Raw genomic sequence first — 26,636 nt, forward strand, 5'->3', positions numbered from 1 at the left:
CTGCACAGCTGCTCTAAGTGGGCTGCTTCAGTGCCAGCTACCGGCACACGGTCAGCCCTGGGCAGGACTCTGGAAGGGCAGGGCCCAGACATCAGCCGAAGATGCTGCTGCTGAGCCCCCCTCATTCCTTGGCAGCAGCCGTAGGCCTTGGCAACCTAGTTTCCCACTCCCAGGTGGGTCGCAGATGGGGAGAGGAAGGTCTCTGGGGAGGAGCAGGCCACAGAAAAAGAAGAGCCAAGAACAGACACAATGCCACAGAGCCAAAGGAGTATCCATCCCTGGTCCTCAAGACTGCCTCCTGACCCTGCGCCGCACTTTCCTTCCTCGCACTCTTTCAGCTTGTCTCCACGGAAGGAGACTCACAAACCCTCCCACCCACTCACAAGACCCTGTTCGCTCTGCTCCCAGTTGGCTGGTCCTGCACTAAATACGCCAACAATACGGCCCTTGCCCCCAAATCATCTGCCTCTTCACATTCTTCCCCGGGAAGAGGGGCTGGAAGAGGGCATATGAGCCTAATAAAAGGGCCTCAGGATAATACAGAGACCACATCTTGGTTCCTCTCCACAGGAACCCCTGTCATAGCCCCTGTTCCTTCACTAATTTTACCATGTGCCATCCGTGGGTGAAGCTGGGACTAAAATACTGACCAAAACCCAGTCCCTGCCTTCTAAGAGCTCAGCATCTACAGACATTTCTCCCCTTTGTCTCAGGGCTGTGGGGAGGCTGCCCAGAATATTTTTCCCTACTTCTTCACATATCCACATTTTCCACATACTTCAGGACCCACCTCAAATGCTATCTGCCTGTTGACACTTTCATTATACAGCCACTCAGCAGTGGTGTCCCCTGTCTCTGAACGCTCACCTTTACCTGTATGAATGAGCCCAGTTACCTGTACCTCTCTCCAGACACATCACTTTCTACTTATGTGTTCTGTACGCATAGTTGATCTTCTCTACTAGACTCTTCGTTTCCTGAGGACAAAGATCATCTTATACATCTTTGTATCTTCCAGAGCACCCCACACAGTACTATGTACATAAAAGGTGCTCAAAATATACTAATGGAATAAGGCTCCCACATAAAGATGTCTGGTGGATGAGCAAAGGCTTATTTGTGAAGCTACTGGAAGTTCTCAGACTTAAAAATACATTTTTATCACTAATTTAAAACTCCTTGTTAGGATTTTTCACAATTAACATAAAGAACTCAAGGTAAGTAGCATAGGATTCTTGGGCATTCCTTTTAACTGTGTGTATATCCAATCTTATGTAAATGTTCTATTATATAAATATTATAATTCAATATTCAGCTGTTTCTGCACCATAATATGGAAGTGCTCACATCCTCTATGTATCTCCCACAAAGGAAGGCATCTTCTGCACTATGTGGTGTTGGCACTCTCCCTAAATGCTGTATGGTACTGATATGACCCAGAGTACAGTTGAAGGGAAGAGATACACTGGCCATGAGTGTCCAGCCTTGGGTAAGAAGGCTGAGGCTTCCCATCAGAATCAGCCTATAAAACCATCCTGCCTAGGAGAACAGATTTGCCCATCAATAGAGGAAGTGACTCCAAAAATTAGGAAAAGGTCTCATGGGGCTAAGGAATGTTTTTGAAAAAGAATCAGAATTGACGGCTGGGACTGAGATAGCACTTACTATGTGCAGGCTAAAAACTTACTCTCATTTAACCTTCAAAAACCTGAAATGGTTCTATCAGTACCTCCAGTTTTGCAAATGAGAAAACAGCCTCAAGAGATGTAATAACTTTGCTCAAAGTCACATACCCAAGTGTCTCTGACTCTAGATCCTGACCTGAGATTCCTGCTCAAACCATCCAGTTCCCCTTTTTCCTTCTTGCATTTGGTGTGCAATGAGGGGCAATGATCCCATATCCGCTAGAAGAGACCTTAGGGAACACGTGTTTCAGCCTCTTTACAGAGAGGGAAACTTCGGCTCAGAGAGATAAACTTCGGCTCAGAGAGATAAAGGGACTTGGGTCACACAGAGCCAGGGTCTGCTCTGCGACGGAATCGCAAAGTGCACTAGAGTTCCGATCCAAGCTCCATTTTATAGAGGGGGAAGTGAAGCAGAGGGATGAGCCCGGGGTCTCTTGTAGTCTTCAGAGGCTGAGCCGTATCCAACCCCAGGCGCTCTCATTATCCTGCCCCGCGCTACCTGCATGTTCACCTGGGGCGCCAACCAACCCCGCGGGCTGCCGCGCCCAGCCCGCGCCCCGCGAGTACCTGTCGGCGGCGCGCAGGCCCTTGGCCGGGGGTGACAAGGTGCTGGCGTGGAACGAGCAGAGTCGCGCAGGCCAGAGTCGGACACGGCCTCTCGAGTCCGAGCCTCCCCGGGCCCCTTCGCCTCAGAACGCCAAGGCCCCGGGAGCGCGCGGACGCCCGGCGCTGCTGGGAACTCGGGAGCGCTGATGCCGGGAGGCAAAGTCGGCTGGCCTACTTCCCTCAGGTTCCTACGTCCCCCCCCTCAGACCCTGTCCTAGCGCCAGGGCACCTGAGAGATAGCAACAGCTTGGCGCCCTAACTGCCGGGACTCAGGAGGGCGAGGTTCCCATGGAAACGAAAAAAGAGGCTTTTCGCGCCTGCGCGGATGCCCTAGGCACGCAGGGGAGTGTGGTTTCCGGGAAGTCGCCCGGCGGCCAGAGGAACGGACGCAAGATGGCGCCCCAGTGTCGCGACCGGTTTTGAGCTGCCGGGTTTCCCCCAACATCCCTCCCCGGGGCCCTTTCTGGGCGCTGCCGGGTGAGAAAGACTGCGGAGGCCTGAAGGATAGTTTCTCTTGGCAGCCGCGGTTCTGAGGCGTCTGGGGTGCTGGGTGGAGAGGCGGGGTCGCGGTCTCCTGGGCGCGGGTTCAGCTTTGTCGTTTCAAAACTTGTCCTGACGAGGGTAGGCTCTGGCTCATGACTCGTCCCAGCCCCGGCTGAGCCGGGCGGCACGGAGGGAGAATGTTGTGGAGATGGGAGCTGGCCCAGAAGGGATGGGCTGCCCAAGGGACGCTAGCTCCTCGTCGCACTGGTGTTCCAGTCGGGCCTGGGCGACCGCTCCGGCTCTTGGGAGGCTCCTGTATCAGGTGCGAGTTGAACTGGGAGTCCGTGAGCAGGGGTCCTCCTGACCATCCCTCCGGCTTCCCTGCCCACGGCGCGTCTTGAGCAGAATTGTGAACTCGGTACATTGATGGCCCTGGAACCACCCTTTCCATTCCCGAATTAGGCCTTCGGACTGAGATCTAGAAATCTAAGATCTAATTCAGGCTTTATCGGAGGCCTAGTTACTTCCTTGGGCTTCGGTTTCGCTATTTCTAAAACAGTTGTAATTGTAAAGTCTCCCCTTTTTACTCTGAGAGTGTTGCAAGTTTCATAGGAGATGATCGATATGCAGGCTGGACAGTCCTTTAAGAACCTAAGCAGGCATTCCTATTCGCTGTAAATTAGTGCCACTTCTTGGAAGGAAACTAGGCAATGCCTTTTAGAATTTAAAATGCACATCGCTTTTGCTTTACCAATTCTAGAAGTATGTCCTACAGATTTAGTGGCTGGCTGTGTGTGCACAAGAAAGTATATACAAGGGTTCTTAAGCATTATTTGAAATGGGAAAAAAAAAATAAATGTTCATCAGTAGATAACCACTTAAATAATGATTCCATAAAAGAGAGTATGTGTGGTTATTTTAAAAATTAGGCAGAGCTTTCTGTACTGATGTGCAACTCTTTGTGATATGAAAATTTTTTTCAAAGTGCAGAATAGTATGTTAATATATTATAATTTGTTTTTAAAAATACACAAATACATTTTATGACATAAGTATGGAATGTCTTTGGAGGGACTCAGAAGAAGCTGGTAACGATGGTTGCCTGTGAAGGATTAGAAGACAGGATAGGAGGGAAACACTTTTCATTTTGTATCTTTTTTTTTTAAACTACTATATTTTTTGCACCTTTAGCAATTTGTGTGAGTTGCTATACCTATAGTTCTTAATCACTTGCCTGCATTTTTGATGCAGATAATTTCCCCTCCAGTTTTTGTTTCTCCGTATGCTAAATTTCAGTCTTCTGTAGATTCTGCAGTCCCACAGCTCTGAGTTCATGACTGGATCCTGCCTGCCCAGCTGCACAGACTGCAGGAGGGCGGGGTCTGGCCTTGGCTTTCCTCCTGACATTGTCACCCCTACCTTCCTCTGCCCTGCCTAGGACTGCTGAAAGGGCAGTCTGAGTGGGACTCATGGTTGGCTGTAGATGGCAGGCAGCCCCTCCCTGCTGAGCAGGATGGGCAAGCCAAGTGAATGAAGAATCAGATCTAGCTTCTCTGTACCCCACCTTGTGACCCTAGGCCCGCTACACACAGGTCAAATGATTCCTCATCTAGAGAGCATGCTGAGGCTGAATTCTGTCAATATCCAGATGATGTATATTGTTAAAATATGGGAGGGAAAGCCTAGGGATTTCCTGGTCTAATCCTTTTGTTTTACAGAAACAGTGACTTAAGGTGAAGTAACTTGTAAGCGATAACGCTGAGGCTGGAACTCAGGTCTCCTGCTCCTCCATCCACTAGGGTTAGAGCAGTGCTGGGGGTCCTACTAGGGTCTGGGTGAGAGATTCACTCCTAAAACTGGGCACAGGCTCTCAATCAACAAGAATGTTTGCTGCCAGCTCCTACTTTTGAGGCCTGCTTTCAGGGAAAGAGTTTCACCCACCCACTCCCCCACTCTCAACCAAACTAGAGTGTTACAGGGCAGAGAACATGATCTTGGGAAGAGGGGAGAAAGTGACAAAGATGGACTCATTTACTCTTCTTGAACACCGTACCTGAGCAGAAGAAACCCTAGGCAGAGGCAGGGGCCCACTGAAGGTCCTTCTTCCCTGGCAATGATAGGCTGGCTTGGAAAATCAGGCTCTTTTGCATTGCAGCAGGAAGGACATTCTTAGGACCCAAAGTGTGCTCAAGAACTAGCATCAAGTGTCCAAAAGGAGCCTTCGCTTCTGGGACGGGCTTGGTCCTGTACAGGTAGGCACTGGCAGCTTCCATTTCCTCATGGGTAACTCCCTTCTGCTGCCTCAGCAGAGCCAAGCACCTGCTGCCCCATGTAGACTTGTTCCCCTGCCAACCTGCCTAAGCGGGGCACGTGCAGCTAGCATTTGCCCAGGCCCCAACCCAGGAGCTGAGGGAGACAGCACTGGCCTCCCCTCTTTGCTTCCCCATTCTTCCTCCCACCCCACCCCAAACATACCAGTCCCCCAAAGAGGCCTGTCACAAGATACCTGGGAACTATGAGGAGACTGGAAGGGGTAAGAAGAGGCCATACTCCTTGTGTAACCAGAGAAAAACTGGACAGGCAGGCTTTATCATAAAATCGAAATAATGTGAAAATGTTTTTTATTTCTAAGTAAAAAGCCAGATATTATTAAGACTATGAAAAACTGGCCAGAGGCCATGAAGCACAAACAGAAGATTCTCTTTGGCGTAGTGCCCTGTGACCCAGTGCAGTGCTGCTGGTGGTGCTGGAGCAGCAGCGAAGGACTCAGCCTGGTTCTGGGGTGTTCAAGGGAGGCCGGACTGCCAGCTCCATCAGAAGGGTCTGGCTTCAGGCTCTTCACAACCTCCTGGGCCTTTGGGGGCCACTGGTTCTCTGGCCTAGCAGGCCCCAGGAATGAATTGGGGGGTAGGTGACATGAGGCAGACAGGACTGGGTGAGGGAGGGAGCATGAGCCTTTCTGCCCTGGGAAACTGTTTTTTTATTCCGTGGCTGCAAGTGAGTGTTTCAGGCAGCAGCTGAGAATAAAGCTAGGGTACTGTGACCCCAAAGGCACCTTCAGTCTGTCTACCATATCCCCAAATATAGAGAAAATCTTGAGCCCTTGGACAGGTGGACGTGGGTCTGAGACTTAAGGCTGAGGGGCTGAGGCTGAAGTGGTGGGAGTCTGGGGCCTTCTGGGGAGGAACTAAGAGGAAGAGGATTGTAGACAGGTTGACAGGATTGAGTGCTCGTCCCAGGAGCTGTGTTCAGGCACCTCTATTTGTGTCTAGGGGAACATGGGCACGTGTGAGGGCTCAGGCCTCGCCCTCCTCCCCACTGCTATCCACGCTGGCCTGCCTCCCAACCTTCTGGAGCCTGGGTTTGGAGGAACAGCCAGCCTCCCCCTGCTCCTGGAAGGCCCTGGTCCGGCTGGCCACCAGGGCGGCGCTGTTGAGGGCAACCACAGACTGGCGGGACTTCAGGGCAGGCCAAGGCCCCCAGCAGGCCTGCTTGCCCCTCTTGGCCATTGAGAGCTGAGGGAAGGGCTGTGGAGAGTCTTCATCTGAAGACTCTTTTGAAGAGAAAACCTGGAAGGGTGAGAATATAAAGAAGAGTCACGGAGAAGTCTTTCCTGGGTGGGTACTTGGAGCACAGAGCCTAGAAAAGGGTAGGTGCCGAACATTTGTTGAATGAATACAGGAAAACTGAGCTACTCACAGGTCAGATTTTCCTAGAAAGAAAGACAGCACCCTTGCCCTACTGTCCCTGCTCCTCAGCTCTCACCATTTGCAGCTTCCTTCTGGCCCCCAGAAGCCCTCCTTAGCTCCCCTGCACCTGCTGTGTCCCTGAGGCCCTCTCCTCCTCCTCTTGCTCCCTCTGGTTTGAACAGTCATTCCTCTGAGCCGCAAGTGAAATATCTGCCAGGCGCCAGGCTCTGAGCTGGGTGCCGAGTGAAGAACACCCATATCCATCCATCCATCCCTCCCTCCCTCCCTATCCTTCTACACGCAGTGCCACCTCCTCCAGGAAGCCTCTCCCAAATGTTCCCACCCTCTGTAAGATGAGCTCTCCTTCCTCTGGGTTAGCCACCTTGGCCTCAAGTCACATGGTGGGGCCTGGCTTCCTAAGGCCAAGGCCAGCTTCTGGTCTTATACTTGTGCCCTGCAGCACTCAGCCCAGAGAGGGTGCTCAACTACTCAGCCAGTGCTTTGCTGTGTGAGTGCTATGACCCCTCTGCACTCCATCCTTCGGTGGGTTGCTCCTCAGACTTGGGAGGGGTTGCAGAGATCATCTTATCCACCTCCTTCTAGGGGCAGCAATTGGTTGTGCAGCTCCCGGCCTGGGGAGGATGCTCATTCCATGGCTGAGTGGCCTTGCGCCTTAGGAAGTAAGTCCTTTCATCAGGCTGAGGGCTGCCTGCAGCCACCAGATGTCCCTGGTCCCATGACTGCTCTCCAGCTCCCATGAAGGGCACGCTCGCCTGCCTGTCCTCACTGGGTCTCCTCGGCTACTCTGAGGGGATGAAAGGGAGCTGCCCACAGTGTGGTCCCCATGCTTAGGTGCCCCCAGCTCAGGGCCGAGTTGAGTACTAGTCCTGATCGTTCTCCATCCTTCTGCCATCTATCCCTTCCTCCTTTTTGTCCCCCACCCTACTTCAGCCTTGGATCCTTCCTTAGCCCCAGCCTCACCTCTGGGAGGTCATCAGCCTCTGAGGTGCTTTCTGTCTCCGAGGAGGGCTCCAGAAGGCTGATGGACCTCATGATCCCACGGAGGTTGATACGTGGCCGTGGCCCAGGCTCTTCTTTTGAGGCTGCCTGGCTCTCCTCCAGCCTTCCAACCTTCACCTCCCCACTGTCTCCTGGTTCTGGTGGAAGAGGTGGGAATGGTGTAGAGACCTCGGGGGCCAGGGGCTCCTCTGGGGAGGCCCCACCCACTTTCTGCTCCCAGACATGGCTCTGCCGGCTGTGAAGAAGTGGCCATGAGTCAGCTTTAAGTAACCCAGCAGCCACCCCCCCCCCACCTGGTCCCCCACTCAGGACCTAGCAGTCAGGATGCCCTGGTAGGTCTGCAGCTGGCGCAGGAAGCCAGGGTTGGGGCGGACGATGGGCCGGAGCTCCTGCACGTGGTGCAGGGCCTGCTCCAGGCTCCAGCCATACTGCTTCATGGCGTAAGCTATCACCGTGGCAGCCGAGCGGCTGACGCCCATCTTGCAGTGGACCAGCACGCGGGTGCCCTGTGCTCTGTGGAGGCAGAACAGAGTCAGCTTTCCCCTTCCCCACCGCCTCGCTGTGAGAGGCCCTGCAGCGTGGGGGAAGGCAGGGAGTGGGCTCACCTCCCAGAGCAGAAGAGAAAGGAAGTAAGTACGCTGCGGACCAGAAAAGCTGACGGCAGAGCTAGGCAGGAGGAGGGCAGGGGACCTGGGCCGCAGGAAGCTGAGGCAGGGTGGGCGGTGGGGTGGGACAGCCCAACCTTGCAGCCTCCACGAAGCGGTGCGTCTCCTTCCAGTGGGGCAGCAGCTGGGCTGACTCCTCGTCCCAGAGGCGCACGTTGTGATATGTGAAGCGCTCGGGGTAGAAGTTGTCAATCTCTCGAGCCATGTTCAAGATGTGGCTCACCCTGCAGCATGGGGTATGAGGCCAGGCTGACGTGCCCTGGGCATCAGCCCCATTGGCCAGCGGACCCAGTAGACCCTGGGTGTTTCTCTTTCGTTTTCTTGGTTCTGAGGGTTGGGTAGGGGCAGCAGAGTTACGGTGAAAGAAGAGATGACTGTGACCCTGAGCAAATTGTTTTACCCCGCTGGGCTTGGGTTCCCCCCCAGACCGGGTCATTGCTGGTCTGCCTGCAACTTGAGCCCTTCTCTCTTTCTCAGAAGGCAGTCAGAGAACAGCGTTTGAGCCAAGCTGAGATTGGGTGGATCTGCAGCAGCTGGTGACAAGGGTCGCAGCAGGTTTCCCAGAAGCCCGTGGTGGACCAAATGACAGGAACTGTTGAGAGCAGGCAGCTACATCCCCCTGGGAGATGGGCCCTTCCTTCTCCCCCAGACGTGGTCATGCAGAGGGGAGCTTTTCTGCTTCACAGCTTGGGGAGGGAGAAGAGGGAACCAGGGAGCCTCCAGCAGACCAGGACGGTTGCTGTTCCCTTGACCCGGCCTGAGCCCTTTCGAGGGGAACAGCCCCAGGGTTGGAAGCAGAGCTAGCTGCCACTGAGGGGGGTCTGGGGGTTTCTGGACAGGATTCCCCATGGGGGAGGCCAGGCTAAGGGGAAAGATAGGGTGGGCAGTCCTGAGGGGGCTCAGAACCTACCTGTTTCTCTGCAGCTCCTCCAGGTTCGCTGCATTCCACTCTGAGCCCTGTGAACAGGGAGACAGCATCATTTGCCCTGTCCCCCTGCTGCCGTGGTCTGCATTTCCCACTCCTCAGCGTGCAGCTCACCAGGTAGAGGTGGGGGAAGATGCGGGATGCCCGGTCTTGCTGGGCCATGAGCAGCAGCATCTGGTTGTCAATGAAGTCGCGGTACTGCTGGAGAGGGCATCCCAGGCGCAGCTCCAGGGCCTGGCGGATCTGCAGGCAGGAGGGTGAGGAAGGGCTGGGGGCGCCCTGCAAGGTTCCTGATGCCCCACCCTTCCCTCTGTGGCCTCAGGGGACTATTCTCTGTCCCATCCAGGCAGAGAAGCTGAGGCCAGGCATCTGGGAATGGCTCAGACAGGAGAAAAGCTAAAGTGGGGAGGCTCAGAGGAGAGGATGCTCTGGCCTCCAGCCAGAGGCCCCCCAGCAGGGCCCAGCTCCTTCCCTGGTCCCTGGCACCCTGCCCACCTCTTTGGAAGTGATGCTCTCCAGGTCACTGGTGTCCAACACCTCCCACAGCTCAGCCCGGATCGCCTGCTCCATCTGCTCCTGTTCTGAGGGGCTGGGAACCAAGCCCGTCAATCTAGGGACCCCTTCCCAGCTCCGCCACATACCTCCCCCTTTCCTCTCCTCCCTGTACTGACCGGCCGGGCTCGGCGCTAGGAGGCCGCAGAGACTCCAGGTCGGCCATGGCCATCCACTCGTTGAGGCAGCTCTGGTCAGAGCTCAGTCTGTCCTGGTAGTAGCTGGCCCAGGTGAGGGCACTGCCCCCTGGCACAAGACCACTGCCCAGAGCCGCCTCACATGCCTGGTGCAACACCTGGAGTGTGGCCCTGGGACAGAGGAGAGGCTGGGTCACACTGTCCTCCCTACTGCCCCTGCCCAGACTCTGCAGCCGTCTTCGAGACCCAGACCTTACCACATGGTCTGGATGGAGATCGGCTTGAAGATCCGACTCTGCCCGCCAGACGTCACGCTGAAGCCCCTGTGGGAGAGCAGGTGGGGTGTGGAGCCCAACTCCCTGAGAGGCCTACTCATTAGCCACCTCACAGGCTGGTCCTCAGAAGATGTACACATCATTTGAGCTTCAAAATAAGCCCTGTTTGCCAGATATGGGGCAGCAGAGGCCCAGAGAAGTTAGGTGACTTGCCCAGGATCACACAGTGACTCTCAGGCAGAGCTGAGAGTAGGCTCAGCCTGGAGTCCTGCAGTTGCTCCCCAGTACCCACCACACCCCCTACATACATCACACTTGGTATTCCACCCTCTGGCCCCTCTTCTCTCTTTTCCCCTCCCTCCAGTTGCCGCCTCTTACCCATCTCCATCTAGGTACACCTGGGTGTCACTCCACAGAGGCAAGACCAAGCCTAGGGTGCAGCTCGGGGAGCTGGCAGGGACAGAGGGAAAGCTGTTGTTCCCCAGCACCTCCCTCCCTTGCCCTCCTCCCTTCCTCTCCCTGCTCCCACCTGCTATCAGGGAAATCCACCCCCAGGAGGACTGTCTCCTCCTGGCTCAGATGTTCTCTTGTGGAAACTACCAGCAGGTAGCGGAGCCGAGGGGGCCGGGCTGCCTCCAGCTGCGCTGCCTGGGGAAGACGGGAAGGGAGAAGCCCAGGGTCACAGTGGCCCAGAGGACCCTGCTCCCCTCACCCCGAACTCCATCCAGGCCTAGAACAGACCTGCAACCTGCTCCCTCCGCACCCATCCCTCTCCTCCCAGATACCAGATCGGTGGTTACAGTCTACTGGTTCTCAACTTTTGCCACATTTTTTTAAGTTGAGGTTTTTTTTTTTAATACAATCATCACTTTTTTCTTCTCCTCCTCCTTTTTTTTTTTTTTTTTTTTTTTGGTTTGGGGGGGTGGTAGCTAGGTTTATTTATTTATTTTAATGGAGGTCCTGGGGATTGAACTCAGGACCTTGTGCATGCTAGGCAGGCACTCTCCCACCCCTGGTTCCCAACTTTTGGATTTCATGGTCCAACAAAAAGTTTAAAAAGATTTTTCTCAAAGGGGATGTATGTGGGGAAAAGGGGAGAATGGGCATGACAGACTGCCTGTTTTTTGCTTCTGCCCAGGAAGGAAGTTTAAAAAACACCTTTCCACTTGCCATTACCATAATTTAATCGAAGAAATGTTTCTCACCAAAGAAATATTAAGGATAGAGTCTCACAATAAAGGCTGGTGCTTCCACGGAACAAATTCCATTTTATGAAAGACTGACTGCATCTTGTTTTTCCTATTTTGCTGCAGAAAGTGAGAGGTTCCACAGGCATCTGGGGACTGGTCCTCACTTTCCCACCTGTGTCCCCTCCCCACATGGGCCCCTCTACACACCAGCCCCCAGCGGGTGCTCAGAAGGCCCCCTGAACAGCAGTCCATTTGTGGGCAAACCACATAGTCAGGAGGGTCTTGTACTGGTTGAATAGAAACTCTCTGGGTAATTCTGGCCCCACAGGCTCACATAGGACAAACATTCCCATCATTTCCCATCCCTCCAGAGAACTGAAGACATTACCTCTTCCTATTGAAACAACTCTATGTGAAACAGTCTTTGGGGTTTGGGTAACCTCTGTGCTCCCCAGGGTGCCCCCAGCCCTCCCGCCACTGCTCCCCAAACACACACACTGGCTCCATTCTACTCTCTCCTCCCACCTGAGGGGTGGCTCATTTCCCTCTTAGAGGGCCAGAGGGCTCTGGATGGGCCCCTCACCAGGCGGATGTCATCCTGCGGCCTCAGCAGCTCCACCATGAGGTGCAGGTGCTGACTCTGCTCCTGCTTCCTGGGACTCTGGGGCACATGTCCGTCATCTGTCTGGTCCCTGTGGGGCTGCTCTTCGTGCGGCGGTTCCGCTACTGGCTCAGGGCTGGCCTTGGCTGCATCTCCATTGTCCTCTCCATCCTGCAGTCCCAGGACAGCCCCACGGAGTACTGCAAAGCTCTGCCTGGCAGTGGGGCAGGGAAACCGTTATGGTCCATTGTACCCCTTAGGACAGGTATGTGTGAGGATCACCTGGAGGGCTTGTTAAAACAGGTGTTGGGCCTCATTCCCAGAAAGTTAGTGGGTCAGGAGTGGAGGCTTGAGAATGTGCATTTCTAGCCATTTCCCAAGTAATGCTGCCATGACACTTGGGGAACCACTCACTGCCTTGGAGGCTCTTAAGCCTCCAGCCCATCTGTTCTTATCTGAGGAAGAGCAGGGGTGGCTTCCTTTCCCTTCCCACCTGCTTAACTCAAGAGATGCTGTGAACTTGGTGGGGACTCAGGAGTCCTTAGGCCCCATTGTCCCATCCTACCCTTTGAGTCATGACCCCTGGCTGGAGCCAGGTCCAGGACAGTGGGTCAAAGAGCTTCAACTGACCAGAGGGAAGATGAGAGCAAAAGCAGCCAGCCATGCCCACCAGCTGTGCCCACTGTTAACACTGCCCCACATTCAGTGGGTCCTTTGACTTTGGCTGTGAATCCTCCAGGATGGCAGTGGCCAAGCCTGGCAGCTGGAAGGAGATGTCTGTGTTGGGGGGAGGTGCTCACCTTCGCTGGAGCCGGCTTCTGCGCTTGAAAGCCTGGTCCTGCCGAGAAAACAGCCCTCAGGGCAGAGTGAAAGGGGAGGAAGGACTCTCCTCTTCCCTCTTTCAGGGCTCCTGGTTGGGGGGGGTGGGCAGGGCTGCGCCTCCCTCCTCCACAGTGGGGAGTGGAACCAGAAAAGGTGTCAGATCCCTTTCCCACTCCAGTCTACTCTTCACCCCGGGGCATTGGGGGTACCCGGGGCTAGGTCTCCATTGGCAGCCGGTGGTAAGGGGTGGGGGTGCTACTGGAGATGTCTGAGGGTTTGGCCCAGATCTGGGCCTGGGAAGGGGGTAGGGCCTCCGGCGGGGTAGGGCCTCCAGGAGACTGGACTGGCGCTCAGGGTTCCGGATCTTGCCTTGGTCCGAGTTCCTGGGAGCCTCAAGATTTCCCCCAAACCCTTCCAGTCTGAGACTTGAAGTCCCTCTCTGCACACCCCCAGACTTGAGGGGAGGCTGTCCGTGGGCAGCCCGCACTCCCCCGGCCAACTGGTAGCCAACTGCGTGGGCAGAACCACAGCAAAGCCAGACTCACCGTGGGCCCCACAGGCGTGGACTGGCCGCTGGCCGGGGGCGAGCGGCTTACTGTGACCAGGGCCATGGGCCAGGCCGGGGACACCTGGGCCGGCACCGGGCACTGCGCCCTCCCTCTACCCCACGGACAGTCCCAGCTCCGGAGGACCAGGAAGAAGAGAGTCCGGAGCCACCAGGGCCTGGCACCTCCTCGGGGACGGCCCTTAAAGGGCCAGATACCCGTCCAACCGAGCCTGCGGAGCCCGCACCGAGCGGCGGCGGCCCCGCCCTTCTCTTCTCGACCGGTTGGGCCCGTCTGGCCCCCGCCCCACAAAACACGTTGGGGGCGGGGCCGGAGGGCGGAGCGCAGGTGCAGAGCCCAGCAGAGGGAAGGAGCAGCCTACGTTGTATTCCGGGTTGGGTTCGGTCCCTCCTCCCAGGAGGAGCCCCTGCCCCTGACCTCCCTGCTCCGCCCAGTTAGGTCACTTGAGATCTAATCTGGGCCTCAACCGTTCTGTTACCCAACAGAGATGGGACCTAGGGAGGTAGGTTTGGGGACAAGGTCTTGGAAAGGACCAGAAGCAGTGGATCTTAAGTGGGGGGCACCCCAAACTTATTTCTCCTTGCTGATGGGCCCTTATGCTTCCACTCTCTGCATGAATCACTGAGAGATACGCAAAGCTTCAGGGGAAATCAGGTGGCATTTAGAACTAACCCATGAGGCTCACAGGGGTCCTCAGGGCCACCTTGCAAGTGAGCAGAGCAGGGCTGAGCAGGTTCACAGCTCAGGCAGAGGGACGTGACTTGCCAAAAGTCACTCCAACAGAACCTGGCAGAGTCAGGGCAGGAACCTAGGCCTGGGGTGCAGAGGCTCCTCCAAGCCAGCTGGATAGTCTGGAGGCCCAGCCTATCCCCCTCCCTAACATGAGCATGGGTGGGGTTCCAGGAAAGCCAGACTGTGTGGCAGGAGGAACCCAGGTCTCCAGTAGGTGGGCCAGGGTCAGGGGAATTGATGTTCATGGAACACCTACTCTGTAAGGACACTTGACAGTTGTCAGCTCATTTTCCCCTCCCATCAGCTCTGGGGGTGGGAGGCGGTCTCATTTACAGGTGAGGAAACAGGCTCAGAGAGGCTAAGGGAGCCTGGGCCACGATTCAAACCCAGGTCTAAGGCCACTGCCCACGGTGTCTCCCCTCAGTGCCTCCTGTGCCTCTCCCCTCCTCCCCGAATGAGCAGAGCAAGCCTGCTGCTGAGGGTCTCTTTATTTCCACCTCGGTCTCCAAAGAAAGCCCACCCTGGGGCTCCAGGCCCCAAGCTCAGCAGCAGAGTGTTTATAAATAAATAAGTTACAAAAGTGGGTGGTGGAGCATCCCGGACAGCCCTCCCAGGGGCTAGGGGCTCAGTGCTCTGTGAGCGAGAGCTGCAGGATCCGCTGTAAGTCTTCCTCCTCCTGCTGCCCCCGCCGCTCCCGCTCCTCCTGCTCCTGAGAAGACAGCTCCAGGGCCAGGCGAAGCTGCTCCTCAAAGCTGGGGGAAGCCGGGACAGGGGGCGTCCTGTGACCCCTGGGCTCTGTGGACATCCGCAGGCTTTCCTGGAGGGCCCTTCCAGGCAAAGCATGAGAGGAGAGCAGACTGTGAGTGCTCAGGCTGGGGGAGGAAGCCAAGGGCTGGGTGGTTATGGAGGCCGAGGATGAGGACAGGGTGGCTGGGACCTGAAGACCAGAGAGGAGAGACAGGCCAGGCCCCATCTCCCCATATCTCATGCCTCATTCACTGGTGGGCAGCACCAAAGATTGTGGGTGGCCCTGAAGAGGGTATGGGTCCTGGGACCAGCACCTCCCTGCTACCTACCACCAGCCAAGAACCCCTTGGCTGTCAGGGTCCTTGAGGCAGGGCAGGGCTGAGACGTGGACCTGGTAGGTCCTCGAGGGCCTCACCGCTCCAGCTGAAGCTGCTCCTTGTAGGCTGCGGGGGTATGGGGAGGGTGGGTGCCAGGCCGGGTGTTGGTCAGGGCTTCCCAGACAGTCACCTGCAGCAGCCAGAGCCCCTAGCTGTCACTTCTGCTACCCTGGCCCACACCCAGGGCCCGGCCCCGGCCCGCACCCCACCTGCTCTGCCTCCGTGCCCGCCTCCAGCAGGCTCTGCTGGATGGCAAACTGCAGCAGATCATCGTCCTCGTCACGAAGGGGCTCACTGCGCTCTGCACCCAGCACGCTGTACCCCTCGGGCACCTCAAACACGGCAGGGTCCACCTCACAGGGGAAGGGGCTCCCTGGGCACAGCAGAGGGGTCATGTCAGCCCCCAGCGCACAGAGACCAGTGAGCCGCACAGCCTGGCGCCCGCCCACAGCGATACCTGAAGCCGGGATGGCAGAGCTGGGCGCCGGCACCCACACTGAGCTCAGTGGCTCGTCACAGCCACACAGGTTGCTGAAGGTGATGCGGGCATTAAGCACGTGGAAAAGGGGGATCTCTGCAAGGAGAGGGTCAAGCCTGAGCCAGCCCTGCAGCCCACACCCTCCCTGCTCCCCGGGAGCTGCCAGAGGCCCTCCTGCCACCCAGCCCACCCTCTCACCAATCTTGACCGGGAATCCAGGGGGGAGGCGCAGGGTGATGAAGTCACGCAGTTTAGCAAAGTGAGCATTGCTGATGGCCATCAGGTCGATGATGGGCGTCACCTGGTCACTCAGGGAGAGTGGGTGCTCCTCGCTCAGCCACAGTGTTGCCTTGAACCTGCCCAGCCGATCGCAGAACATGGGTCAAGGAACCTCTGCTAAGGCCCACCTCCTCTGGACACCTGCCTTTATGCGTGCTCTCCACCTGGCCTGGGGTACCCTCTTCTCTGCTCAGCTGTCCCAGCCTGCCTCCCCCAGGAGCAGATGTCCTTCTGGCCCTATAGCCTGAGCTGCCCCCAGAGCCTGGGCTCAGGCTAGGCTTCAAGTGCTTTGTGCCAGTTCAGCTCTTCAGGATGAGGAGGGCAGGGCCGAGCTCCTGGCTTCAGTCTGGCCTCTTCCACAGCCCTGTCCTCCTCAGCACAGCCAACTAGCACCTCACACTTTGCCAGACTTTTGGGTCCAGCACAGCCCACAGTTCGGGACTACTGGCGTTCCATCCCAGTCCCACCACTGCATGGCTGAGGGAGTCTGTGTGAAGTTCCTGGGACGGTGCCAGGCCCATCATAAGGGCTGGGTGTCACAGCTCATCAGAGCCTCACAGCACCCTTGTGAGCAGGCGGCCAAATGCAGCTGTTCTCATTTTACTGAGGAGACTAGACTCTCAGAAGGGAAGATGTTTCCTCAGCCACAAAGCCAGGTGTTAGAGCTCTGTGCCCTGCCCTCCCGTTCTGCCACAAGCTGGCCCCCAGCAGGTGCTCATTAAGTTGAATAGAAACCCATATATGCGGGTGCTGCTGCCCATTCATTCACCAAGAAGAGTGTCTTCTGAGCCAAGCCCCAAGCTGGGTGCTGAGGACCATGGCTAAGGCAGACCTGGATCCTGCCCACAAGGAGTAAAGTCTAGAAGGAAGCTGTCTAGGTGAGTGGGCCCCCCACCCCAGGGGACCTCATGTGTGACAGGAGTTTGCAAGTGCTCAAGGGAACCAGGTGGGGTCCCTGTCCCTGAAGGAAGCCCCCAGCCAGCCCCCAGACCTCACCTCTGCACTTTGCTGGACATTTCAATGGGGCGACCGATGTTCCTCGACTCCAGGCTGAAGTTGGGGTCAAAGTATTCGTCGGGGGAAATGGCTGTGGGGTTTGTGGAGCTGGCTGCCTGATGCACAGAAGCCTAGGTGGACCCCAGGACCAGGCTTAGCACTCAGGAGGCACCCGCCTGGCCCCACCCAGTGGCCCCCAGCCAGCCGGACCCAGCCCCGCCCCCAGCCCCGGCTCACCCCATTGTGGGAGGAGTGCTGCTGGGCCATCCCAAGGAAGGACTGGAATGGAGTCTTCCCCCCTAAGGAGAAGGGGTGGGAGCCCATGAGGGAAATTTGGGCCACTGACCCAGACTGCCCACACCTACCCTCCACCCTGGGTGCCTCCTGTGTGGTGGGAGGCAGAGCAGATGGGAACAGGGAAGCCTCCCGGCTTGTCCCAGATACTCTGGCCCTGGCCGCAGACCCAGGTGACCCCACCATGTGGTGTGACTGGGCAGCAGGCAGGCGCACCTGGGTTTACCTTTGCTCTTCGACTTGTCCTGATCAGAGAGGTGCTCCGTGCGTGTGCGTGTCACCAGCTCCACATTGGTGGCACTGTACACCTGGGGAGCAGGGGGGACACAGGGGAAGCTGGGGGCTCAGAGCCTGTTCCCCACACTCAGCCTCACCAGCAAAGGACCCAAGTCCTCCTGTTCCCAGGGAGAGATGAGCTCTTGCTCCCCACAGTGGAAGTGGTGGGGTCTGAACCCCGGGGAAAATGCTCCTCGCTTCATCTCAGTAATCTGGGTAGGGGCCCGGGCTGTGGGTGATCCTTGCGTGCTCAGCAGGGGCTGGGTACTCCGGCCGCACTGAGTTCCCATGGCCACACAAGGCTTCCGGAGCCCACGGGCTACTCTGTCTCTCCCTCCACATGGGGTGGGTGTGGAGAAAGAGTGGAGTTCCTGGGCCTCGTCTCCTACCCCAGCCCCCACCACTAGCCTCTCCTGCCTTGGCCTCGTAGCCGCTAACGGTTTCCATCTTCTCAGACCGCCAGCCCCAGATACCACATTTGTTCCTGAAACAGACCAAACAGGAGCTCATGAGGACCCATACCCTCAATTCTGGTCAAAGTCTTCCCTTTCAAAAACCCCCTCTAATTAGCCTTCCCTCTGAAACACACAGAGGGGACCTGAAGATCCTCTGGACAGCTGGGGACAGCAGAACAGAGGACTGAGAACTAAGATGTACTGGGGATTAGCATTAACTTTTGCTAGGTGTGATAATGGTGCTGGGGCTGGGTTTAAAAACATCCTTATCTGTTAAAGTCACATGCAGAAGCATTTACTGTTTTTTTCTTTTTTTGAGGAGGGGGTAATTAGATTTACTTATGTATTTATTTAATTTATTTTTTTACCGGAGGTACTGGGGATTGAACCTAGGATCTCGTGCATGACAAGCACACACACTACCACTGAGCTAGACCCTCCCCCCAGCATTTACTGTTGAAATGATATGATATCTAGGATGTGCTTTAAAACAGTCCAGGGAAAAAGCAAAAAAAAACAAAAATGAGGAAGGATAGACTCAACAAGACTGGCAAAATGCTGATAAATGTTAAAGTTGGGTGATGAGTACATTACACTATTTTCTCTTCTTTCATGTATGTTTGAAATTTTCTATAATGAAAATTTAAAATTAAAAGTATGTCTGATTCAACAATAATAATTTGAGACTTCAGTACCCCACCTTCAATAATGGAGAGAAGGAGTAGACAGAAGATCAACAAGGAAACAGAAGACTTGAACATCACTATAAACGAGACTTGATAGGCTTCTTTAGAACACTCCACCAAAAGACAACAGAATACACATTCTGCTTAAGTGCACGTGGAACATTCTTCAGGACAGACCATATGCTAGGCCATAAAAGAAACCTCAATAAACTTGAAAGAATAGAAATCATACAAAGTATGTTCTCCAATCACAACTGAATGAAGTTAGAATCAATAACAAAAAAAAAGATTTGGGAAACTCAAAAATGTGTGGAAAGCAAACAACACACTCCTAAATAACCAATGGATCAGATAATAAATCAAAAGCAAAATCAGAAGATACTTCTGGATGAATGGAAATGAAGACACATCATACCAAAACTTACAGGGTGAGGAGGGTATAGTTCAGTGGTAGAGTGTGTGCTTAGCATGCATGAGGTCTTGGGTTCAATCCCCAGTACTTCCATTAAATAAATGAAAACCTAATTACCTCCCCTATCCCCAAAACAAACACACAAAAAAGAATTGTTTAAAAAAAAGAATATAAATAAACAAATGGAAATTTAAAACCTCTTTAAAAAATTTATGGGATATAGCTAAAGCAATGTTTAGAGAAAAATTTATAGCTGTCAATAACTATATTAAGAAAGAGGAAAATCCTTAAATCAATAACCTAAATTTCTATATTAAGACAATGGGAAAAGAGCAAACTAAACCCACAGCAAGCAGAAGGAAGGAAATAATAAACATTAGAGTGAAAATTAATGAAACAGAATAGAAAAATAGGGAAAATCAATTAAATTAAAAGCTGGTTCTTTGAAAAGATCAGAACAGAAAGATTTGAAACATTTGAACAGAATTGACAAGCCTTTAGCTATTGGCCAAGAAAAGAGAGAAGACTCAATTACCAGAATCAGAAATGGAAGAGGGTCATTACTACTAATATTATAAAAATAAAAAAAGATTATAAATAAAGGAATATGATAAATAATCATACCTCAACAAATTAGATAATTTAGATGAAATGGATAAATTCTAGAGAGACAAACTACCAACATTAACTCAAGAAGTAGATAATCAACTCAATTTGTAACAAGAGAGTGAAATAATAAGAACAAACAAACAAACAAACAAAAAATCCAAACCAAAAAACCACCCACAAAAAAAAGCCCAGGCCCAGATGGCTTCACCAATGAATCACACCAGACTTTTAAAGAAGAATTAATACCAATTATTCACAAACTCTTGCAAAAAATAGATGAGAAGGTGACACTGCCTAACTCCTTCTGTGAGGCACTGCCCAGACACTGAAGCCAGAAACGGACATCACAAGAGAACTATAAACCAACATCTTTTATGACTGTGGTATCCTTTTTTTTTTTTTTAATCTTTTTTCCATTGGGGGGGTAATAAGGTTTAGTTATTTATTTATTTAAATGAGGGTATTGGGGATTGAACTCAGGACCTCATGCATGCTAAGCATGTGCTCTACCACTGAGCTATGCCCTCCCCACTTCTTATGACTACAGACACAAAATACTAGCCAACCAAATCTAGTAACATATGTAAAGAATTATACACCACAACAAAGTTGAATTTATCCCAAGAATACCAGGTCGGTTCAACATCTGAAAATCAACTGATATAACACATGTCAATAGAATAAAAATTAAAGTCACATATGAGCATATCAATAGACACAGAAAAAGTATTTGACAAAATCCAAACCCTTTCATGATAAAAACACTTGACAAGCCAGGAATAGAAGGGAACTTCCTCAATCTGACAAAGGGCACCCACAACTAACATCACACTTAATGGTGAAAGACAGAATGCTTTTCCCCTAAGGTCAGAAACAAGATAAAGATGTCTGCTCTCGCCACTAAACATTCAACATTCTACTGGAGGTTCCAGACAAAGCAATTAGGCAAGAAAAAGAAATGAAAGGTATCCAGATTGGAAAGGAAGAAGTAAAACTATGAACAGATGACATGATCTTACATATGAAAAATCATGAAGAATCCACTAAATACCCATTAGAACTAAAATCTGAGTTTGGCAAGGTTGCAGGATATAAGATCAATATACAAAAGTCAATTGTATTTTTACAGGTTTGCAATGAACAATTCAAAAAAGTAATTAAGAAGACAACTGAATTCATAATAACATCAAAAAGAATAATATACTTAGAATAAATTTATCATAGGAAGTGTAAAATTTATATTCTGAAAACTACAAAACATCACTTAAAAAATTAAAAATCTAAATAAATGGAAAGATATCTCACGTTCATGGCAGAAGTCTTAACATAATTAAAATGGCAATACTCCCCAAACTGATTTACAGTTTCAACACAAACACTATCAGAATCCCACCTGAGTTCTTTGCAGAAATTGACAAGCTGAATCTGAAATTCATAAGAAATTGCAAGGGACTCAGAATATCTAAAATAATTTTGAGAAAGAAAAATAAATTCAGAAGACTCACACTTTCCAATTTCAAAAACTTACTACAAAGCAACGTGTGATTAAGACAGTGTGGTACTAGCACAAAGGAAGTCATATAAGCCAACGGAATAGAATTGAGAGTCTAGAAGTAAAGCCATACATCTGTGGTCAACTGATTTTCCACAAGGGTACCAAGACCACTTAATGGGAAAGAACAATCTTTTTAACAAATGGTGCTGGGGTAAGTGGATGGTCACATGCAAAAGAGTGAAGTTGAACCCTGACTTCCCATCACATACAAATATTAACTCAAAATGGATCAAAGAGCTCGATATAAGAGCTAAAACTATAAAACTTTCAGAAGAAAACAAAGGGGAAAATCTTCATGACTTTAGATTTGGCAAAGTATTGTTAGATACAACATTAAAAGCACAAGCAACAGAAGGAAAAATAGATAAACTGGACTTCGGGAAACTTAAAAACTTTTATGTTTCAAAGGACACCATCAAGAAAGTGAAAAGAAATGAAAAAGAATACGAAAATGAATATGTGTATGTACATGCATGACTGGAACATTGTGCTGTACACCAGAAATGGACACATTATAACTGACTATACTTCATTTAAAAAAAAAATTACAAAGACAGTGAAAAGACAACCTAGAGAATGGGAGAAAATATTTGCAAACCATCTAGCTGATGAGGAATTTATATCCAGAATGTATAAGGAACTCTTATAACTCAATAATAAAAAGATAAGCCAATTTTTCACACGGGCAAAGGATCTGAATAGACACTTCTCCAAAGAAGATACACAAATGGCCAATAAGCACATGAAAAGACGCTCAACATCATAAGGGAAATGTAAATCAAAACCACAATGTGATACTGCTTCACATCCACTAGGATGATTATAACCCCAAGATAAATAAATAAATGAACAGTAAATGTTGGTGAGGATGTGGAGAAACTTTCATATACTGCTGATGGGAATGTAAAATGCTGCATCTCCTTTCGTAAATAGACTGGCAGGTCCTCAAATAATTAAACATATGTGTTTAATTTCCACATGTTACCACATGACCTAGCAATTCCACTCCTAGGTAAACAAATACCCAAGAGAAATGAAAACATAGGTCCACACAAAAACTTGTACACTAATGTTTAGAGCAGCATTATTCACAACAGTTAAAAGGTGGAAATAATCCTCATATCTGTCAAAGGATGAATGAACAAACAAAATGTGGTCTATTCATACAATGGATTTGGCCATAAAAAGGAATAAAGTAGTTATACACTACAACTTGGAAGAACCTTGAAAACATTATGCTAAGCAAAAGAGGCCAGTCACACAAGACCACATATTGTATGATTCCATTCATATGAAAATCCAAAATAGGGAAATCTATAGAGACAGAAAGCAGATTAGTGGTTGCTTAGGGCTCGGGGGAGGGGATGAGAGAGGGGAGTTGATTGTTAAAGGGCACAGGGTTTCTTTTTGAGGTGACAAAAATGTTCTAAAATTGGACTGTGGTGCTGGTTACGTATCTGTAAATATACTAAAACCCACTGAATTATACACTTTAAATAGGTGAACTGTACGGTATATAAAATTATATCTCAATAAAGTTTTTTTTTAAGTATTTCTGAAGTCTGTTATTGGACCTGGGGCATATATTGTCAGAGGAATAACACCCTGGCCATCCTAAGCTACACACAAAGGACTACGGCCCAGACACAGCCGCACCACTGAGAAGCCAACACTGGTGCAGGCAGTTGCGCTGAACCACAACCTGAATCTTTGTTCTTATGGGAAAACATGTGAGGTCAGAAATCAAGAAACTGGGGACACCTTGACCTAGCCTCCTCCCAGGAAGACAGCTGCCAGTGTAGACAGGCATGCAGGGCCTCAAAGGTGCCCAGGACTGGCAGGTGGTGGGAGAGACACTGGGTCTGAGTGACCCCCTCCCCCATAAGAGCAGCCTCTGTGAGTGGCTCCGCCTCCCAGAGGCCTGAACCAGAGTCTCAAGGGCACCACCCACAGTGTGGCCAGGCCCCAACCGACCTCTCGAAGGCCACATTGCGAGTATCCAGGTGAGTGGAGACGATAGGAGAGGTGAGGCGGCTGGCCACGTGCTCCTCACTGGGCCGCATGGCGGCCAGCAGCGCTTCTGGCTCGTGCAGGGTCAGCCCCAGCGTCTCTGTGTGCACCACTTGCCGGTCGTGGTCAACTTCCATCACCAAGGCTCCTGCCTCTGCCAGCCGGCGGGGGGCATAAGGGGGACAAATCAGTGCCAGGCTCGGACAGCGGCAGGAGGGCTATTGTGGTGCCCTCTGCCACCTGCTGCTCAGGGTGAGGCCTCAGCCCCTGGTCTCCTCCACCCTACCTCCATTTCCACATCTGGAGAGAGACAAAGGACAGCACTGTCCTCACAAGCCACAGGAAAACCCAGGGCCCTGGTGTGCTGCGTGCTGTGGTGAGCCCACCACGCTCACCCTGGCCCTTGAAGATGAAGCTCCTCCGGCCACGCTGCCAGGTCATGTGCTCAAAGCCCAGGAGGCTGGTGTCCACCCGCAGGCTCTCACCCCGCTTCCACACACGGTACACATCACTTGGGCACATCTTAGACACGAGGGGCACTGCAGGGAACATGGAGGTCAAAAGGGTTCTTTCCCAAAGGCCCCAGTGCAGCCCCCTGGGAGCCATGAGGTCCCCACTCACCCCAGCTGGTGAACTCCCACTTCATCTCCACGTAGAAATCGGGGGCCTGAGATAGACCAGAGCACCAGTCAGGGCCCTGCCTGGTGCTGGGGGCCAACAAGCCTAGGAAGCTCCTGGTCCGCAGGCCCCCTCCTGGGAACCTAGCTCCTCGGCAAGTCTTGATGTGCCGCCACCCCAGACAAACCCCGCCCAGGAAAGGGTAAGCCAAGTGAGGCCTAAAAGGGTCTGTGCTACAAGCATCTGCAGGCCTGGGGGCCAGTCTCAACCTGGTCACTAGCTGGCTAGAGAGCCCTGGATCTTTTGCCCTCTCTGGGTCTGAGAGTCTTCATCTGAAAAGGGGACAAAATGAATTGCTCTTGGCCCGCCCCTGGGGTAGGGGGCTCTCCCTGCAGCCCCACCCCCAAACCAATGTGTCCGAGAAGGGTGGACAAGGCTCCAGGCCACAGCCACTAAATTGGAGGAAATCCTCCTTCCAGGAAATCTGCACTAACTGGGAGGCCCACAATCTAAAAGCTCTGCTGAGATTTCTGGCACTAGAGGACCCCAGATGCTGGGAAAGGCCTTCCTCCCAAAGGGCCCACTCTCATTCATGAAGGCCTGTACTCTTTCCTATGTGACCCTGGGCTGGGGTTGAAAGAGAGGGACCTCACTGACATTGTGAGGAAAGCATGCTACACGGGCTGAGTGCCCTTGTAAGGCAAGGGCTGGCATGGGTGACCAGGGTGACCCCCACATACTCTGTCATGGTCCCCTCCATGGCGTGCCACCACCCCCCTTACTGGCCACACCTCTGTGCCTTGCTGTACCTGGCGGAGTTTGTTGAGCAATTCTGGAATGCCAGCCAGCCTCTGCGTGGCCCTCTGGTAGTCCCGATACTGGAGTACCAGCTGCACCATCTCAGGGTCCCCCGTGCTGACTGCCTCCTGGAGGACTGGGGGTACCAGGTTGCTGAGGGGAGTTCTCTAGGTGGCCCCAGACCTGGCTGCTCACTCCCATGCACCAACTCCCGCTGCTGCCAGCTTCAGGGGAGCCCCTTTGCCCTCTGCAGTACCTGCCCAGCCCTGGCAGCTCTCTTTGCCCACATTGGCATTGTGTCGAAGGAGGACTCTCACGGACTCCAAGTTCCCCAGCGATACAGCCAGCTCCAGGGGGGTGCGCCCCCGAGGGTCTTCCTGTTCAATGTCATGCTGGAAAACATGGGACATTCAGCACTGGGCAAGTAAGGAGAGGCCAAGGCAAGAAGGCCACTAGCATAAACAGGGTTGGGAGTCACTGCGGGAAATATGGACAGCAGACACCAGCCGATGGAAATGGCAGAGGGCGGCCTGCTGTCCTGGAAAGGGAGTGGAAGGGGCAGGTGGAAAGGGCCTGCCCATCTCTCCTGCCCCCTCTCTGCCAGGGACAGAGCTGGGGGTCTGGTGGTGGTGGTGTGAGGGGGTTCTGGTCAGGGAGAGGTGCAGCTGCCGATGTCAAGAGTTTGGAATGGCCTGGGGACCAGCACTGGGCTGCTTTTCTTAGCCTGGCTCAGGCGTGGTGCGGGGCGAATTCTGAGGCTGGATGCAGGGTGAAGCAGGGAGACCTGCAGGGCAAGGCCCAGCGCTGGGAGCCGAGGCCAGAAGCACAAGCGCCAGGAGTAGGTGACCTGAGCTTCCGATGGAGCCGGGGAAGGGGAGCTGGGCAGGTGGCCCCCAGGATGGAGACCACAACTTGGGGTGAGGACCAGGACGGCGACCCGGGTGCCCGACGAGCCTCACCTGGCGGCTATGCAGCGCGGCCTCCAGTTCACGGTGCCGGTTCGCCCAGACGAGCCGGTGCAGCGGGAAGGTGGGGCCTGGGCCGGCCATGCTGGGCCTCAGCGCCGCATTCCGGGTGGGTGGGCGCGGCGGGGGCGGCCCGGCGCCGCCTCGGCTTCGGGCCTGGCACAGCCCCCTAGCCTCCGGGCCGCGCCGCGCCGAAGCTGCGCCCCCCGCTGCCCCTGTGCCCCCGCAGCAGTGGCGGCGGCGGCGGCGGCGTAGGCGGTGGCACAGGAGACAGGGAGGGCGGGCCCGGCGGGCGGGGCTGCGCCGGGGCGGGGCGGGGCGGGGCGTCGGGCCTCGCGTCCCCTCGATTCCCGCAGCCGTGGAAACCGCAGCAGATCCCTGCGCGCCAGGGGCGGGCGGAGGCCGCTGTCCAGCCACCCTGGCAACCACACACGCCCGGGCAGAAGCCAGGACCTGGGTCTCCGCCCGAGTTTCAGCCGGGAAGGGTCTGTGGAGGCGGTCCGGAGGGCGGGGCCTGGCTGCAGCTCCGCCAGAGTCCTGCAGGGGGAGCCCCAGGCCCATCGCAGACTCCTTTCGGGTCCGGAAGGGGAAGGAAGGAGTCCAGGGACAGGGCTACTAGGCGAGGGGCGGGCGGGGCCGAGGTCCCCCGGGACGTGTGCGCGTGCGTGTGCAGCAGGACTCGGTCCTGCTGCCCCTAGGTTACCCTGGTTTTCTCGGCAGCTCCGCCCATGCCCAGTCTTCTTACCTCAGGCTCCGCGGGTTATCGACCTTGCCTGTGTGTGCGGGTCGGGTGGGGAGTGCTGTCTTGCCTCCCCATCACCTCCGAGAATCCTGTAAATGCTGGCCAGCTTAGCATGGAGCACCTTCATCAGGGACCCGGGCCAATGTGTGCTAGTGGCCAACTGTGGGCTGGACTCAGCCATGCGCGGTTAGGGGCGTGGGGGCGGTCGCCCCATAGGGCACTGGAGTCAGGAGTGGGAGTACGGAGAAGTGGGGGAGCAGGCCTGGCTAGCTTTGGACCTTCCTGGTGGAGGGCTGTTCACTGTGAGTGGCTGTTTTCACCCACCGCGTGCATCCCTTTTGCAGAGGCTGCACTTTGCTGCCAGTGTCAGGAGAGGAAGGAGAGTTTCGAA

At 53.6% G+C, this 26,636-nt stretch overlaps 2 protein-coding genes and 1 long non-coding RNA gene across 10 annotated transcripts in view; all 3 read right to left on the minus strand.

Moving 5' to 3' along the window:
• The window catches only part of LOC105104433 (uncharacterized), a 41,107-nt gene extending 38,532 nt beyond the window's left edge, over window positions 1-2,575 (minus strand). Inside the window, exon 1 of the long non-coding RNA XR_838574.3 lies at window positions 2,253-2,575. This is a non-coding gene — a long non-coding RNA (uncharacterized LOC105104433). The remainder of the gene's footprint in view (window positions 1-2,252) is intronic.
• Window positions 2,576-5,378: 2,803 nt separating this feature from the next.
• SSH3 (slingshot protein phosphatase 3) lies at window positions 5,379-13,403 on the minus strand. Of its 3 annotated transcripts, none has more exons than XM_010998144.3 (14): window positions 13,196-13,403; window positions 12,629-12,666; window positions 11,811-12,042; window positions 10,567-10,685; window positions 10,416-10,487; window positions 10,020-10,085; window positions 9,745-9,933; window positions 9,569-9,662; window positions 9,188-9,316; window positions 9,059-9,105; window positions 8,226-8,372; window positions 7,796-7,996; window positions 7,445-7,718; window positions 5,379-6,343 (listed from the first exon to the last, which is right to left on the minus strand). In XM_010998144.3, the coding sequence occupies exons 1-14, from the start codon at window positions 13,259-13,261 to the stop codon at window positions 6,071-6,073; spliced, it is 1,947 nt and encodes a 648-aa protein (XP_010996446.3). In that variant the 5' UTR covers window positions 13,262-13,403; the 3' UTR covers window positions 5,379-6,070. The 3 variants fall into 3 exon arrangements, with proteins under 3 accessions (XP_010996446.3, XP_031304456.2, XP_031304459.2); XM_031448596.2 differs by having other exon boundaries at window positions 10,020-10,199; XM_031448599.2 differs by having other exon boundaries at window positions 6,205-6,343; window positions 7,445-7,620; window positions 10,020-10,199.
• Window positions 13,404-14,217: 814 nt separating this feature from the next.
• On the minus strand, window positions 14,218-25,743 carry ANKRD13D (ankyrin repeat domain 13D). 6 transcript variants are annotated; one of them, XM_064492076.1, is made up of 15 exons: window positions 25,498-25,743; window positions 24,795-24,930; window positions 24,550-24,674; window positions 23,744-23,789; window positions 23,518-23,661; window positions 23,087-23,276; window positions 17,813-17,879; window positions 17,346-17,427; window positions 17,063-17,124; window positions 16,826-16,956; window positions 15,749-15,906; window positions 15,530-15,646; window positions 15,282-15,445; window positions 15,111-15,138; window positions 14,218-14,775 (listed from the first exon to the last, which is right to left on the minus strand). In XM_064492076.1, the coding sequence occupies exons 1-15, from the start codon at window positions 25,585-25,587 to the stop codon at window positions 14,369-14,371; spliced, it is 1,947 nt and encodes a 648-aa protein (XP_064348146.1). In that variant the 5' UTR covers window positions 25,588-25,743; the 3' UTR covers window positions 14,218-14,368. The 6 variants fall into 6 exon arrangements, 5 of the variants coding, with proteins under 5 accessions (XP_064348146.1, XP_031304460.1, XP_064348147.1 ...); XM_031448600.2 differs by having other exon boundaries at window positions 14,419-14,775; window positions 15,111-15,202; window positions 25,498-25,741; XM_064492079.1 differs by having other exon boundaries at window positions 14,636-14,775; window positions 15,025-15,138; window positions 25,498-25,740.
• Window positions 25,744-26,636: the final 893 nt, after the last annotated feature.

The sequence above is a fragment of the Camelus dromedarius genome, chromosome 12, assembly GCF_036321535.1.
Source record: "Camelus dromedarius isolate mCamDro1 chromosome 12, mCamDro1.pat, whole genome shotgun sequence".
NCBI lineage: Eukaryota > Metazoa > Chordata > Mammalia > Artiodactyla > Camelidae > Camelus > Camelus dromedarius.